Source organism: Triturus cristatus, chromosome 3_2 (assembly GCF_964204655.1).
Source record: "Triturus cristatus chromosome 3_2, aTriCri1.1, whole genome shotgun sequence".
NCBI classification, from domain to species: Eukaryota; Metazoa; Chordata; class Amphibia; order Caudata; family Salamandridae; genus Triturus; species Triturus cristatus.
In genome coordinates, this window is record NC_140584.1 from 303,690,109 (window position 1) to 303,706,528 (window position 16,420).

Consider the following 16,420-nt stretch of genomic DNA (forward strand, 5'->3'; position numbering starts at 1 on the left):
TGGAGGCCCCCGGGGGAAGTAAGACCAGCGGTCTAGTCTTCCCCCGGGGAGTTCGCGCAAAAGGAAGGACAGGGGAGGAAGGGGTGGGATAAGGGGTGGGGTCGCAGGTAGGGTTAAAAGGGGCAGGAAGAGGAAGTCCTTCCTCTTCCATTCCCCAGCGCCTCAGGGAGGGATAGTTAGTGGACCGTTGGTGCGCGGAGCGGGGCTGTGGAGCGTTGGAGGATCGGCGGGGGCGTGTTCTCGCGTCGGGAGCGGTGCGTGTGGTGAGTTGACGAGCGGGTCTCCGGGCGGCCTCGTTTGGCGACGTTTGGCGGCCTGTGGGTGTCGGGTGGAGTTGGCGGGGGCGGAGCGGCGGTTAGCGCGGGGAGCGAGCGCGATGGACTCGGGAGGGGGTCAGACGCCGGATGAGGCGGCGGTGCGGGCGGCGCTACAGCTGTTGGGGCGTGCGGGGAGGGCGGACCTTCTGCGGCCGGGTGTGTTGGAGCAGGCGTGGGTGGGGATGTCCAGGACTCCGCGTTCGGCGTCCGCGGGGGTTGCAGCGGCCGTTGTTGCCTGCATGGAGGAACCGCCTCCCAAGAAACACGCGGTGGGCGCGCGAGGGGGGGGCAAGAAGGCAGGGCCTGGGGGGAAGCCAGGGGATAGGCGTCTGAGCCTCCCGGCGCTGGGTTTGTCCGCTGAGGTGCCTGTGGGGGGGGGCGGGGGGGCTGTTGAGGGCAAGGGTGGGGCTGCGGAGGCGCGGTTGGTCCGGGGGGGGGCGGGGGCTGGGGGCAGCGGGGGGGCCTCGTTCCTGGTTGACTATAGTGAGGACAGCGACTTGGCGGAGGACGCAGAGGAGCGGGTTGGGGATGATTTCTCCCTGTATCTTTCGGGGAGTGAGTCCGCGGGGGGCGAGGGCGGTGGGTGGGGGGACCAGGGGCCGGACGTGGGGGGTGGGGGCAGGGGGAAGGGTGGGGGGCGGGGGGGTAAAGGCAAGGGCCCGGCGAAGGCTGTGGGGGGCCGGGGGACGGGGCTTGTGACGCCTGGCCCCTCTGGGGGCGCAGGCCGCGGTCGTGGGGCGCGGGCCGCGGGGGAGGGCCGGTGGGACGACCGTTGGGCCGAGATGTCTTTAGAGGAGCGTATCCGGGAGCAGCGGCGGCTGATTGAAGATACGGAGCGGCGCTGGGAGGAGATGTGCGCGGCGAGGGAGAGGGAGGGGGAGCGCGCGGCGGACCGGGTGGTGGCGCGCGGGGGAGGGGCAGGGCCGGCTCGGGGGCGCGGGCGCTGGGTGTGGCTGGATGAGGCAGGGACGGACTTGACGTCTCAGAGACCTGGTGGCGCTGGGGCCCCCTCGGACTATGCCGGTCACGAGGGGGGGTGGGATCCACGCCAGCGCTGATTGCTGGTAGAGGCCGGGGTGGGCCGGCGGGGCGCACTACGGCCTCCAGACGCCGGGACGAAGCAGTAGGGGGGTCCGCGGCGGCCTGCCCTCCATCGAGGGAGCGCGCATCATCGGCGCCGGAGTATGAGTTTGTCCTTGGAGAGAAAGGAAAAGGAACGAAGCGTGTAGTGCGTGAGGTGCGCATGGAGCCTAGTGAGCCTGTGGTGGTCGAAGAGCTGGATTACGAGTCGGAAAGTGAGGAGTTGGAAGAAGGCGAGGTGCGTGAGGTGACGGGGCCGGTGGCAACGAGGAAGTTTGGTGTTTTCCAGGACAGCAAAGCCAGCTGCAGCAAGGCGCCAGCGGCGAGGGTGTCGGCCCCGGGTCCCGGCGGACGGGCGCAGGAGGTGCCACGCACTTTGACAGGTGAGAGCACATGGTGGGGGGCGTGGGATGAGGGGCTTGGGCGGGGGCGTAAGAAGTCTTGTAGGTCTGTGGGGGTGGGGGATGGGTCGGTGAGGGAGGTGGGAGAGGCGGCGCAGCCGCAGGTGCCGGCTAAGGCGGCGGCCCCAGAGGGGGATGTGAAGCGAATGGTGGGAGCTGGTGTTCAGACGGAGAAGGTGACAGATGGGAAGGAGGAAGGGGGTGAGAAACATAAGAAGAAGCTGCCTTATATGGGGTTGGCGATGCCCCTGGGGTCCCATCTGTCTGAAAAGACAAGGGGCAGGATTTGGAAACACGAATATGTGGATGTCTTTAAATTGTTGCATCGGGAGATTCAGGCGAAAGAGGGGTCTAAGGAGGAGGAGTGGGAATTGACACGGCGGCCACGGGTGCCGATAACTATGGAGAATTGGACGTCGGCCTTCCTGATTTATGCCAGTATTTATTGCGAGAAGCATCCGGATAGGGCGATTGCGTTGTTCAAATACATGGATATCATCAGAAAGGCGCAGATGCACTTTGGGGGTTTTGCCTGGCTAAGTTATGATGAGGAATTTCGGGCAAGGGTCAGCGTCAACCCGGACAAGCCCTGGGGAGAGGTAGATCAGGAGCTGTGGGTGCAGTGGATGGCCTCCACGCAGTCCTCTGCGGCTACACACACTGCGAGTGGCCTTCCGGTGGCTTATCGGTCTTTTCAGTCCCGTCCCGCCTCGGGGGGGGCGGGAGGGGGCGCAAGTGGAGCTGGGGGTGCGGGTGGGCAGGCTGCCACTGCCGGCGCAACCGGACAGCCTGCGAAGAGTGGGGGAGCCACCACTGGGGCTTGTTGGAATTTCAACAAGGGATTCTGCACCCGCCACCCCTGCAAATTTAAACATGAGTGTTCTAAGTGTGGTGGCAAGCACCCGGTCACGCAGTGTTTCACCTTGGCCACCCCGTCCGAGCAATGGCGGGTCACGAAAGGAAGGGGGCAGGCTGGGCCAAAGGGCTCCTACACCGGTTAGTGTGGAGGCCATGGGTCCGTGGCTCTCCCGCTACCCTGATCAGGTGGCGGCGCTGCGGCTGTTTTGGGGATTCACGGAAGGTTTTCGAGTAGGGTACCAGGGGCCACGGGAGTGCAGGTGGGCAGAGAATTTGCGGTCAGCAAAGGAGTTGCCGGAAGTCGTGGAGGCTAAATTGCGCAAAGAGGTGTTGGAAGGTCGCGTGGCCGGCCCGTTTGACACGTGGCCGCTGCCCGAACTCATCATATCCCCTTTGGGGGTGGTTCCAAAAAAGGAACCTGGCGAGTTTCGCTTGATCCACCATTTGTCTTGGCCTGAGGGGCGGTCAGTGAATGATTTCATCGCGGAGGAGGATTCCCGAGTGTTGTATGCGTCGGTGGATGATGCGATTGGATTGGTGCGGCTGTGTGGGCGGGGGGCGGAATTGGCCAAGTGTGACATCAAGTCGGCGTTTCGCCTTCTGCCGATTCACCCGGAGGATTTCGCGTTGCTGGGCATGCAGTTCGGTGGGGCCATTTTTGTGGACAAGGTGTTGCCCATGGGGTGCGCGATCTCCTGTGCTCTGTTCGAGACTTTCAGTTCCTTTTTGCAATGGGCCTTCACTGACAGGGCGGGGCACCGGCTGGTGTCCCACTATTTGGATGATTTCTTGTTTGTAGGCCGTGGTCAGACGGGGGAATGTGGGGCGGCTTTGGGCCAGTTTCAGAGGATGGCGGGGGAGTTTGGTGTGCCGTTGGCGCCGGAAAAAACGGCCGGGCCCAGTTGTTGTCTGGCGTTTCTGGGGATTGAATTGGATTCTGTGGAGTGGATGGCGCGCCTCCCCCAGCAGAAGGTTTTGGAGATACAGGACTGTCTGAGCCAAGTGATGGTGCAACGGAAGATTGATCTGAGGTCCGTCCAGCGTTTGTTGGGCTTGCTGAACTTTGCGTGCCGAGTGGTGCGGGCGGGCAGGACTTTTTGCAGGCGGCTCGGGTTGGCCATGTCAGGGGCAGTGTTGCCCCATCACAGGGTGCGGATTTCGGTGGGTGTCCGGGCGGATCTGCGAGTGTGGCAGGGGTTCCTGAGTGACTTCAATGGGGTCTCCTTGGACTTTGCAGATGACAACATGGTGTGGCAGGTGCAGATTTTTTCGGATGCGGCTGGGGCGCGCGGCTTTGGTGTGTTCTGGGATGGTCGGTGGTGTGCGGAGCAGTGGCCGGCGCACTGGTTGGCACAGGGCAGGAGCATTGCGTTTCTGGAGTTCTTTCCGCTGTTGGTGGCGCTGCAGGTGTGGGGGCAGGAATTCCGGAACCGATCGGTGCTTTTTCATGTGGACAACATGACGGTGGTGGATCTGGTGAACCATCAGAGGGCGAGGGACCTGCGGGTGCTGCGCTTGCTGCGAAGTTTTATGCTGCTGTGCTTGGGCTTGAATGTGCTGTTTCGCGCGAAACATGTGCCGGGCGTTAGCAATGACATCGCGGATGCATTGTCTCGTTCGCAGTGGCAGCGTTTCCGAAGGTTGGCGCCCGGAGCGGACTTTGCCAAGACCAAGGTGCCGGAGGGTATCTGGAGCTGGGGGGAGTGAGAGTGGTGAATCTGGTGGAGCAGTCTGTTGCCGGGTCCACGCGGCGGACTTATCGTATGGCATGGGTGGAGTTGGGGGCGTTCTTGGGTTGGTCGCGGGAGGACTGGCGGATGTCTCAGGGTGAGTGTGAAGCGGGTGTCGTGCGCTATGTTTTGCACTGCATGGACAGGGGTTTGTCGTCAGTGACAATTGCAGGAAAATTGGCAGGGATTTCTTTCTATGGGAAGATCTATCTGGGTTTTGATCCGGCCAAGGGTGAGTTGCTGAGCAGGATGCTGAAGGGCTGGACAAGGGAGCGGGGGGGGCGGGAGGGAGCGCCGTTGCGCCAGGCGATCACTTTTGGCCTGTTGGTGGATGTGTTGGGGGAGTTGGGGGTTTTGTGTTACGATCGGTATGAGTTGGCGTTGTTCCGCCTGTGTATGACGTGGATGTTCTTTGGGGCCTTTCGGGTTTCGGAGTTGCTGGGGGGTAGGGGGGGGATGGGGTTGAGGTTCGAGGATGTACGTGTGGATGGGGGGCGCCTGGGGATATGGCTGGGGCGTTCCAAGACGGATCAGGTTGGCAGAGGCACGTGGGTGTGGCTGAATGAGTCGGGGGAGTTGGCAGCGTGCCCGGTGCGGGAGTGGAGCAGTTTTTGCGGGCAGGGTGGCCGTTTGGCGGGGGAAATTTTCTGTCATGCTTCTGGGAAACGGGTCACGGCTTACCAGCTCTTGGCGGTACTGCGCATGGCGTTGCGGCGCTTAGGGAGAGACCCGGCGGGGTTTGGGACTCACTCCTTCCGGATCGGCGCGGCGACGGCGGCGGCACGGCTGGGTTGGTCCTGGGATAAGATCAGGAGGATTGGTAGATGGCGTTCGCGCTGCTGCGAGCGGTACGTGAGGAAGTAGGGCGGAGGGGTACGCGGCGGCTGTGTGAGCGTTTTGTGTGCCCTTTCTCGTTTCTAATGCTCCTTTTTTCTTCGTAGGTTGTGTTGGGGGTCCTGGAGCCAAGACGGTTACCTGGATAGTGGGACATTCATTTGTGCATTGGGCTGCCAAGTTTGCTGACAGGCAGGTGTATGGGCGTAGCCTGGGCCTGAGAAGCTGCAGTCATGAGGTTTTCTGGTGGGGTAGGAGTGGGATGCGATGGGGAGAACTTTTGCCTTGGCTCACGAAGAAGGTCTCGCAGCAGGGCTGTCCGGATTTGCTTGTCATTCACCTGGGAGAGAACGATCTGGTGCGGCAGTCGGCGGTGTCCTTGATCTACTTAATGCAGCGGGACTTGGCAGCGATCAAACGCAATCTGGCTGGCGCTTGTATTGTGTGGACAGAGTTCATTCCCAGAAAGTTTTGGAGGGGGGCGCTGAAGCCCGCTGCGGTGGAACGCGCCCGCAGAAAATTAAATAGGGCAATGAGAGTTTTTTGTGAGGACTGTGGGATCAAGGTGCTGGCGCATCCTGGTCTGCGGCTTGAAGAGCCCTTGCTTTTTAGGGCTGATGGCGTGCACCTTTCGCACATGGGAAACGCCTACTATATGATGGAGATGAGGGATTTTATCAGTGGGCTGTGGAATGAGTCGATCTGGTGTAGGAGGAGGTGAGGGCGAAAGGTGCACTTGTGTGGGGTGGGGCAGGTAACCGCCCTCCGGGGGTTCCCTGGTTGGCGGATTGGGGAGGGGGGAGGAGTCCATGACGGGCATACTCACCCTTCCGGGGAGGGGGATACTGGGGAGAACGTGGGGGTGCGTCAGAGCAGTGGACGACGAATGGAGATGGTGGTGGAGTTTTGGAAGAGAAGTGAGGAAGCGAAAGGAAGTGAGAAGGTTGCGGTGTGAAGTGGGGATGGAGTAGTTGGAGTCTTGGAGAGTATGGGATAGTGAGAAGTGTTGTTGTTGGGGATTGTTGGGGATTTGTGTTATGTTTCTGGTTATGGTTGTCCAACCCTGTCCTAATAAAATGGCCTTTTACGCAAAGTACCTTGCGTGGACTGATTATTGCGCGAGGAGGCCCCCGGGGGAAGTAAGACCAGCGGTCTAGTCTTCCCCCGGGGAGTTCGCGCAAAAGGAAGGACAGGGGAGGAAGGGGTGGGATAAGGGGTGGGGTCGCAGGTAGGGTTAAAAGGGGCAGGAAGAGGAAGTCCTTCCTCTTCCATTCCCCAGCGCCTCAGGGAGGGATAGTTAGTGGACCGTTGGCCACCCGCCCACCCGGCAATTACATGACTAGTTGAGGAGGTCATGTTTTTCAGCGTGCCAGTTTAGGACGGGTTGTGTGTGTGTGTGTGGGGCGGATTGGGGAGGGGGGAGGAGTCCATGACGGGCATACTCACCCTTCCGGGGAGGGGGATACTGGGGAGAACGTGGGGGTGCGTCAGAGCAGTGGACGACGAATGGAGATGGTGGTGGAGTTTTGGAAGAGAAGTGAGGAAGCGAAAGGAAGTGAGAAGGTTGCGGTGTGAAGTGGGTATGGAGTAGTTGGAGTCTTGGAGAGTATGGGTAGTGAGGAATGTTGTTGTTGGGGATTGTTGGGGATTTGTGTTATGTTTCTGGTTATGGTTGTCCAACCCTGTCCTAATAAAATGGCCTTTTACGCAAAGTACTGTATCCAAAAAAGGAGGGAGGGGGGGGACCAGGAGCAGGTTAGTGGTCCAGTGCCTGTGCTCCGAAAAGTCAATTGGGTAATTACTGTAAGGCACTGTTCCAGGGTCGGTCTGATTGAAAATCAACCCAGACCGTACCTCAACAGAGAGAAAGTAAAGAGAAGTATCTATATGATAGAGGTCTAGGGTGGGGTACTTAGGAAGGGGGGAGACAGCATGAGTGTCTCATGTTGCCCTCACACATCCCGAGGGATGTCATGCTTCATCATCGGGCGGTGCTCCTCGTCGGGCCGGCGGTGCAATGCCCTACGGGTCCCCCGAAGGGTCTCTTTAGCGGAGATCTTTTAAGAGCGCTGCCGTTTGGTGCATGCGGGTATGTGGAGGGGAAGTACCAAGGTCAGTGGTGCTAGTGGTGTGTGCAGGAATAAAAATACCTAAGGGTTACCAGGGAAGCTAGTTTAATACGAAGGTACCCTTGGTACATTAAAATACGTGGCAAAAGTGTTACTAATTCAAACGTGATGTGTTTAGTAGTAACTAAAGGTACAGGTCAAATGGTCGACATGTTTCGCGCCTAGTGGTGGTCAAAATGATCCGGGGCGCTTCATCAGGACCAGTAGAGGTGAATAGTGTGGGGAGAGGTGCCCAGACTATGTGTAGTGGCGGGGGGTAAAATATCGCCCTCCCACTCGGCAATAAAGGGGGGGGGTTTAGTGTCTCCTAAACAGGTGGTGTCTGCAGGGAGAGGTATGTTATGCCCCCTTTGAATTAGACCTAGATCAAAGGGAAGATAAAAGAAGGAGAAATGCAGAAGTTAAAAACATATGCGGACTGGCCTTGTCGGTCCGCATAAGTACATAGTGATCCTGAGAGATCACACTTTTACAATGAGACAGTCATAATGTCGTGCACCCTGAAGCCCAGGCTATTCTCAGATTTCTATAGGAGCGAGGAGGCGTGGGTGTGGTCCCATGCCAGTCAAGATGTGGTTGGTCCCGGGCCCCGGTGGCGGTCACAGAACCCAGCTAGAGGTTCGATAGGTAAACTGCTGTACCCCGCGGGGCCCAGACACCTCCAACCTGGCTGTGCAACGGGCTCACCCGGCGTGTCATCCACTGGGAGAGTCAAGTAGACACGTGTGTTGTATGTCCAACTCGAATCGTAGTTACAACACAGAAAGGTGCATTTAGAGTAATCTTACCTAAAGTAGGAGCTGGAGTTGCTCCTTGAGTTTAAAAAGCGGCGTAGGAGGCCCACACCATCTAGGGCTGTAAGTTGGAAAGAAAGCATAACAGTAGGAAATACCCAAAGGGTAAAAAGAACAAAAGTGAGGCGTTAGATTTAACTTACATCATAGCCGTTTGTAGAGCAGGAGATTTTGCTTACGTAGTGATCTGGGTAGCCTCGAATCATACTCACGGGTTGCTCAGGTGACGGCAATGGAAACCTGCCCGGTCCTGACGCCTGCTCGAAGGTGAATGTTGTTTGCCTTCCCCATTGTATTTAAAGACTAAGCCCCGTGATTGAAGGAGGTACCTGTTTCCGGTTCTGACGGCACGGAAGGTCATGAGAGGCCGGAGCTGCGCATGCGCGGTGAACTAAGATGTTTCCAGTGTTCTCTTGAGCATGCGTGAGGAGGTGCTTTTGGCGCATGCGTGGTGTGTGTTAGTTACTAGTGCATGCGGGCCTTGTTTACAAAATGTAAAGCCAGGAGCCAGAGACCAGATCACAAAAAAGTGGCAAAACATGGGTGTGACATTGTCTGCCCATCCTGTAAGATTGCCCGGGTCGAGGAGGTGATGGTATGTGGGCGGGGGCATATGTGAACTTGCTCACGGGTGTGAAAGGTGTGAAAGTTCACATCCGTTGCAGGCTAATGTTTTCAATTGAGCAGTGCACCTAAACGCTAATGTGACACACTAATTATTCAGTTATGTTGCTTCAGGCTGGTGTAGAGCGGTTTACACATAGTACATGCACACAACAGTGTCAATGTCAGAGCTCAGTCCATGGGATATCGTCATTAAGCCCCTGGGTGTCTGTGTGCAGACGGTGCACCCAGCGTTGTTCACGCCTAAAGAGCGACTCACTACTCCAGTTATTGTTGGATTCCAGAATGGTCCATTGGATCGCTTCGCACGGGTGTCCTTTTTCCAGAAAGTGGTTTGTCAGTTTTGTGGCTGTGCGCGCTCGTCTGATGGTACTTTTGTGTTCGCTGATCCTAGTTTTGATGGGTCTGGTGGTCATGCCTACATAGTAAAGTTCGCAGGGACACGAGATCAAGTATACACAATTTGTGGTGTTACAATTCGTGTGCTTCCTTTGTTCCCACTTCAGCTCGCCAATTTCTAAGACTTTCGTGTGTCGTGTCGTGGTGCAAGCACTGCATGAGCCACACGGGTAGTGCCCCTTGACTGCTGGCAAATCCCAGAGAGTGTTCTCTATTCTCGCTGGTTTCTGGCGTGGCCGTGTATTGATCAGTTGGTCTCTCAAATTGCTGGTTCTTTTGAAGGCAAACCGAGGTGCTGGGATGTTAAGTGTATCACTATTGATGATTTTCCAGTTGCGGTTGATGATTTTTTAAATTTTGTTGGAGAGGGGGGTAAAGGTTGTGACGCAGGTGATCACGTTGTTGGTCTCGGGCTCTCTTGTTTCCAGGAGGCCCTCACGAGTGTTGTTTCTAGCCCGTTTTTTGGCTTGGTTAATTACTTTTACTGGATAGTGCCTCTTCGCCAGATTGTCAGATAGGGTGTAGGCTTGTCTCTCAAAGTCCTGTAGTTTGCTGCAATTTCGCCTGATCCTGAGAAATTGGCCATAGGGTAGGTTCTCCCGTAGAGCTTTAGGGTGGTGGCTCTTAAAGCTCAGGAGGCTGTTGCAGTCAGTCTCTTTTTTGTACGTGCTGGTGTGAAGTATCCCATTTTCTAGTTGGATCAATAAGTCCAGGAAGGGGATTTTCTCGTCACTGGAAGTCATGGTGAAGCGTAAATGGGGGTCCAGATTGTTGATCCACTCAAAGAATTTTATTGTCTTAGATGCCTGTCCTCTCCATAGGATCAGCACATCGTCTATATACCGTTTCCAAGTGACCATATGTCGATGAAATGGGTTGGCGTCTGTGAAGATGTGGTTGGCCTCAAAGTGTGACATGTACAGTCCCGCCAAGCTCGGCGCAAAAGTGCTCCCCATGCTGGTCCCTTGTACCTGGTGGTAGATGGTGGTTTTGTACATAAAATAGTTGTTAGTGAGAGCAAGGGTAATGAGGGCCGAGATGAAGCTTGCCGGTGTCGAAGTTGGAAGTTCTGAGTTATGTAACAGACTGCTTACCACTTCGATGGTTGCTTCCTGCGGGATATTTGTATACAGTGCTTCCACATCCAATGTGAGCAGTAAGTTGATTTCCTCAGTGTTTTCATCATTGATGGTTTGGATGAGGTTGAGCACATCTCTGGTGTCTTTGAGGTAAGCTGGAGTGGCCTGGACCAAAGGGCGCAAAAAGAAGTCACTGAACTGACTCAAGGGTTCCAGAAGGGAGCCTATCCCTGACACGATCGGACGGCCGGGGCAAGGGGTAACCCCCTTATGAATTTTAGGTAGAAGGTAGAAGTAGGGCATCCTAGGAGACGAATTCACCAGAAAGGCTGCTTCTTTTGAGGTGATCCATCCCTCTGTGGCTGCTTCGTTGACCATGGTCCTGATCTGATTCAGTAGCCTTGAAGTGGGATCGGTCTCTAGAATCTCGTAGTACTCAGTGTTGTTGAGTTGGCGCAAGCACTCCTTATCATAATCCTGTATGTCGAGGATCACAGTGGCTCCCCCTTTGTCCGCAGGTTTTATTATGATGGAATCATCATTCTGAAGGGTGGTCACCGCCCTCCGTAGTTTTTTGGGGAAGTTGTTGTAGGCGTTAGGAGGTTCTAGTCGGTTAACCTCCTTGAGGACAGCTTTTTCGAAAGTGAGGACCTCGTGTGGGACCATACCAGCGCTGGGGGTGAATTTCGACGGAGGTCTCAGGCCAGTGTCGTCCTCAGTCTGTGTTTGGTTGTCTTTGAAAAAGGCCCTCAGTCTCACTTTGCGAAACAGTTGATGCAGTTCCTCGTTGGTTCTGAAGTTATCCTCCTGTGGGGTGGGCACAAACCCAAGTCCTAGTTCCAAGGCTGTGGTCTCGTCGGTGCTCAGAGGTCTCGAAGACAGGTTGACGATCAGTTTTTTTGTTGGTGTTGTGCCATGCTTCTCGTTGTTCTCTGTTGGTTGTCCGGATCTTGCCAATGTACCTGTTTGTTCCCTCTTCTTCTTCCTCTGCCTCTGCCCCTGCCTCTGTTCTGAAAAGGTGGAGGAGGGTTATGGAGGAACGGTTGCTGAAAACCCTGTTGTAGTGGGTTGTATGGTGGGTACCACATGGGTCCGTGTTGTGGGAATGGTTGGGGCGGGAAACCATAAAAAGGTGGTGGCCCTAGTGGTGGTGGTAATAGACCCTGTGGGTTAGAACGACGACCCCAGCTATTGTTACTCGAGTTGCTACCCGAAGAGTGACCTGAACGGTTGGACGTGGATGATCCATCGTCAGAGATTGTGTCGGTCTCTGTGGGTTGGAAATCCTCTTTTGTATAGGGATAGATTTTCTCCCTATCGAATCTCTTCAGGTCCTTTTGTAGTTTGTTTATCTTCTGGTTAAGCAGGTAATCTCGGTGGTCAGAGATTTCTGAGTTTATTTCTGCTAAGCGAGTTTTATATGCAGAAAGGCTGATACTGGTTTTTAGGCCGTTCTCAGCTATATTAATTTTGACAATCAAGGCATCCGACAACCGTTTTGCGGTACTGATGATCAAAATGATCCAATCTCGAGTGCATTTCCATGCAATTTGGCTCCATTCGCGTCTGAATATAAGGTCTTCCAAAAAGATCCTTGGTGCCGTGCGGACCAACAATCCGTTAGGTGCTGAGTTTGCTCTGAGGTATTCGGTCATAATAGAACCGTGAAGAGCGGTCTTAACCTGAAGTTTTTTGAGAGAAGTAAGGGTATTCCAGTCGCCTTGTGCGCTGGTCCCTGCTGTGTTGCCATCACCATCTAAGAGTGATGGAGTTCTCAGGATTTCAGCCACAATGTCCTCACCGTAGCTGAGGCCTAGGTTCTCCCCCAGGGTTGAAAAAGACATGTCTCGGGGAGAGTAAGGTTCAGGGAGTGGAAAAGGGAGTGGGAGAGGAAGAGGAAAGAAAGGAGAGGGAGAAGAAAAAAGGGGGGGAAAGACAGGTGAAAGAGAGGGTCCCTCGGCTGATCCGCCGTGCTAAATACTGTATCCAAAAAAGGAGGGAGGGGGGGGACCAGGAGCAGGTTAGTGGTCCAGTGCCTGTGCTCCGAAAAGTCAATTGGGTAATTACTGTAAGGCACTGTTCCAGGGTCGGTCTGATTGAAAATCAACCCAGACCGTACCTCAACAGAGAGAAAGTAAAGAGAAGTATCTATATGATAGAGGTCTAGGGTGGGGTACTTAGGAAGGGGGGAGACAGCATGAGTGTCTCATGTTGCCCTCACACATCCCGAGGGATGTCATGCTTCATCATCGGGCGGTGCTCCTCGTCGGGCCGGCGGTGCAATGCCCTACGGGTCCCCCGAAGGGTCTCTTTAGCGGAGATCTTTTAAGAGCGCTGCCGTTTGGTGCATGCGGGTATGTGGAGGGGAAGTACCAAGGTCAGTGGTGCTAGTGGTGTGTGCAGGAATAAAAATACCTAAGGGTTACCAGGGAAGCTAGTTTAATACGAAGGTACCCTTGGTACATTAAAATACGTGGCAAAAGTGTTACTAATTCAAACGTGATGTGTTTAGTAGTAACTAAAGGTACAGGTCAAATGGTCGACATGTTTCGCGCCTAGTGGTGGTCAAAATGATCCGGGGCGCTTCATCAGGACCAGTAGAGGTGAATAGTGTGGGGAGAGGTGCCCAGACTATGTGTAGTGGCGGGGGGTAAAATATCGCCCTCCCACTCGGCAATAAAGGGGGGGGGTTTAGTGTCTCCTAAACAGGTGGTGTCTGCAGGGAGAGGTATGTTATGCCCCCTTTGAATTAGACCTAGATCAAAGGGAAGATAAAAGAAGGAGAAATGCAGAAGTTAAAAACATATGCGGACTGGCCTTGTCGGTCCGCATAAGTACATAGTGATCCTGAGAGATCACACTTTTACAATGAGACAGTCATAATGTCGTGCACCCTGAAGCCCAGGCTATTCTCAGATTTCTATAGGAGCGAGGAGGCGTGGGTGTGGTCCCATGCCAGTCAAGATGTGGTTGGTCCCGGGCCCCGGTGGCGGTCACAGAACCCAGCTAGAGGTTCGATAGGTAAACTGCTGTACCCCGCGGGGCCCAGACACCTCCAACCTGGCTGTGCAACGGGCTCACCCGGCGTGTCATCCACTGGGAGAGTCAAGTAGACACGTGTGTTGTATGTCCAACTCGAATCGTAGTTACAACACAGAAAGGTGCATTTAGAGTAATCTTACCTAAAGTAGGAGCTGGAGTTGCTCCTTGAGTTTAAAAAGCGGCGTAGGAGGCCCACACCATCTAGGGCTGTAAGTTGGAAAGAAAGCATAACAGTAGGAAATACCCAAAGGGTAAAAAGAACAAAAGTGAGGCGTTAGATTTAACTTACATCATAGCCGTTTGTAGAGCAGGAGATTTTGCTTACGTAGTGATCTGGGTAGCCTCGAATCATACTCACGGGTTGCTCAGGTGACGGCAATGGAAACCTGCCCGGTCCTGACGCCTGCTCGAAGGTGAATGTTGTTTGCCTTCCCCATTGTATTTAAAGACTAAGCCCCGTGATTGAAGGAGGTACCTGTTTCCGGTTCTGACGGCACGGAAGGTCATGAGAGGCCGGAGCTGCGCATGCGCGGTGAACTAAGATGTTTCCAGTGTTCTCTTGAGCATGCGTGAGGAGGTGCTTTTGGCGCATGCGTGGTGTGTGTTAGTTACTAGTGCATGCGGGCCTTGTTTACAAAATGTAAAGCCAGGAGCCAGAGACCAGATCACAAAAAAGTGGCAAAACATGGGTGTGACATTGTCTGCCCATCCTGTAAGATTGCCCGGGTCGAGGAGGTGATGGTATGTGGGCGGGGGCATATGTGAACTTGCTCACGGGTGTGAAAGGTGTGAAAGTTCACATCCGTTGCAGGCTAATGTTTTCAATTGAGCAGTGCACCTAAACGCTAATGTGACACACTAATTATTCAGTTATGTTGCTTCAGGCTGGTGTAGAGCGGTTTACACATAGTACATGCACACAACAGTGTCAATGTCAGAGCTCAGTCCATGGGATATCGTCATTAAGCCCCTGGGTGTCTGTGTGCAGACGGTGCACCCAGCGTTGTTCACGCCTAAAGAGCGACTCACTACTCCAGTTATTGTTGGATTCCAGAATGGTCCATTGGATCGCTTCGCACGGGTGTCCTTTTTCCAGAAAGTGGTTTGTCAGTTTTGTGGCTGTGCGCGCTCGTCTGATGGTACTTTTGTGTTCGCTGATCCTAGTTTTGATGGGTCTGGTGGTCATGCCTACATAGTAAAGTTCGCAGGGACACGAGATCAAGTATACACAATTTGTGGTGTTACAATTCGTGTGCTTCCTTTGTTCCCACTTCAGCTCGCCAATTTCTAAGACTTTCGTGTGTCGTGTCGTGGTGCAAGCACTGCATGAGCCACACGGGTAGTGCCCCTTGACTGCTGGCAAATCCCAGAGAGTGTTCTCTATTCTCGCTGGTTTCTGGCGTGGCCGTGTATTGATCAGTTGGTCTCTCAAATTGCTGGTTCTTTTGAAGGCAAACCGAGGTGCTGGGATGTTAAGTGTATCACTATTGATGATTTTCCAGTTGCGGTTGATGATTTTTTTAATTTTGTTGGAGAGGGGGGTAAAGGTTGTGACGCAGGTGATCACGTTGTTGGTCTCGGGCTCTCTTGTTTCCAGGAGGCCCTCACGAGTGTTGTTTCTAGCCCGTTTTTTGGCTTGGTTAATTACTTTTACTGGATAGTGCCTCTTCGCCAGATTGTCAGATAGGGTGTAGGCTTGTCTCTCAAAGTCCTGTAGTTTGCTGCAATTTCGCCTGATCCTGAGAAATTGGCCATAGGGTAGGTTCTCCCGTAGAGCTTTAGGGTGGTGGCTCTTAAAGCTCAGGAGGCTGTTGCAGTCAGTCTCTTTTTTGTACGTGCTGGTGTGAAGTATCCCATTTTCTAGTTGGATCAATAAGTCCAGGAAGGGGATTTTCTCGTCACTGGAAGTCATGGTGAAGCGTAAATGGGGGTCCAGATTGTTGATCCACTCAAAGAATTTTATTGTCTTAGATGCCTGTCCTCTCCATAGGATCAGCACATCGTCTATATACCGTTTCCAAGTGACCATATGTCGATGAAATGGGTTGGCGTCTGTGAAGATGTGGTTGGCCTCAAAGTGTGACATGTACAGTCCCGCCAAGCTCGGCGCAAAAGTGCTCCCCATGCTGGTCCCTTGTACCTGGTGGTAGATGGTGGTTTTGTACATAAAATAGTTGTTAGTGAGAGCAAGGGTAATGAGGGCCGAGATGAAGCTTGCCGGTGTCGAAGTTGGAAGTTCTGAGTTATGTAACAGACTGCTTACCACTTCGATGGTTGCTTCCTGCGGGATATTTGTATACAGTGCTTCCACATCCAATGTGAGCAGTAAGTTGATTTCCTCAGTGTTTTCATCATTGATGGTTTGGATGAGGTTGAGCACATCTCTGGTGTCTTTGAGGTAAGCTGGAGTGGCCTGGACCAAAGGGCGCAAAAAGAAGTCACTGAACTGACTCAAGGGTTCCAGAAGGGAGCCTATCCCTGACACGATCGGACGGCCGGGGCAAGGGGTAACCCCCTTATGAATTTTAGGTAGAAGGTAGAAGTAGGGCATCCTAGGAGACGAATTCACCAGAAAGGCTGCTTCTTTTGAGGTGATCCATCCCTCTGTGGCTGCTTCGTTGACCATGGTCCTGATCTGATTCAGTAGCCTTGAAGTGGGATCGGTCTCTAGAATCTCGTAGTACTCAGTGTTGTTGAGTTGGCGCAAGCACTCCTTATCATAATCCTGTATGTCGAGGATCACAGTGGCTCCCCCTTTGTCCGCAGGTTTTATTATGATGGAATCATCATTCTGAAGGGTGGTCACCGCCCTCCGTAGTTTTTTGGGGAAGTTGTTGTAGGCGTTAGGAGGTTCTAGTCGGTTAACCTCCTTGAGGACAGCTTTTTCGAAAGTGAGGACCTCGTGTGGGACCATACCAGCGCTGGGGGTGAATTTCGACGGAGGTCTCAGGCCAGTGTCGTCCTCAGTCTGTGTTTGGTTGTCTTTGAAAAAGGCCCTCAGTCTCACTTTGCGAAACAGTTGATGCAGTTCCTCGTTGGTTCTGAAGTTATCCTCCTGTGGGGTGGGCACAAACCCAAGTCCTAGTTCCAAGGCTGTGGTCTCGTCGGTGCTCAGAGGTCTCGAAGACAGGTT

The 16,420-nt window shown here is 54.2% G+C and overlaps 1 protein-coding gene across 1 annotated transcript; it reads left to right on the forward strand.

The window, feature by feature from the left end:
• The first annotated feature begins 1,277 nt into the window (after positions 1–1,277).
• On the forward strand, positions 1,278–5,983 carry LOC146857219 (uncharacterized). Its single transcript, XM_085646812.1, has 2 exons — positions 1,278–1,780; positions 5,328–5,983. The coding sequence occupies exons 1-2, from the start codon at positions 1,561–1,563 to the stop codon at positions 5,939–5,941; spliced, it is 834 nt and encodes a 277-aa protein (XP_085502938.1). The 5' UTR covers positions 1,278–1,560; the 3' UTR covers positions 5,942–5,983.
• Positions 5,984–16,420: the final 10,437 nt, after the last annotated feature.

Coding starts and splice junctions, on each gene's coding strand:
- LOC146857219 (XM_085646812.1), top strand. CDS start 1,561: ATGGAGCCTAGTGAGCCTGTGGTGGTCGAAGAGCTGGATTACGAGTCG. Junction 1,781..5,327: donor GGTGCCACGCACTTTGACAG/GTGAGAGCACAT, acceptor TTTTCTTCGTAG/GTTGTGTTGGGGGTCCTGGA.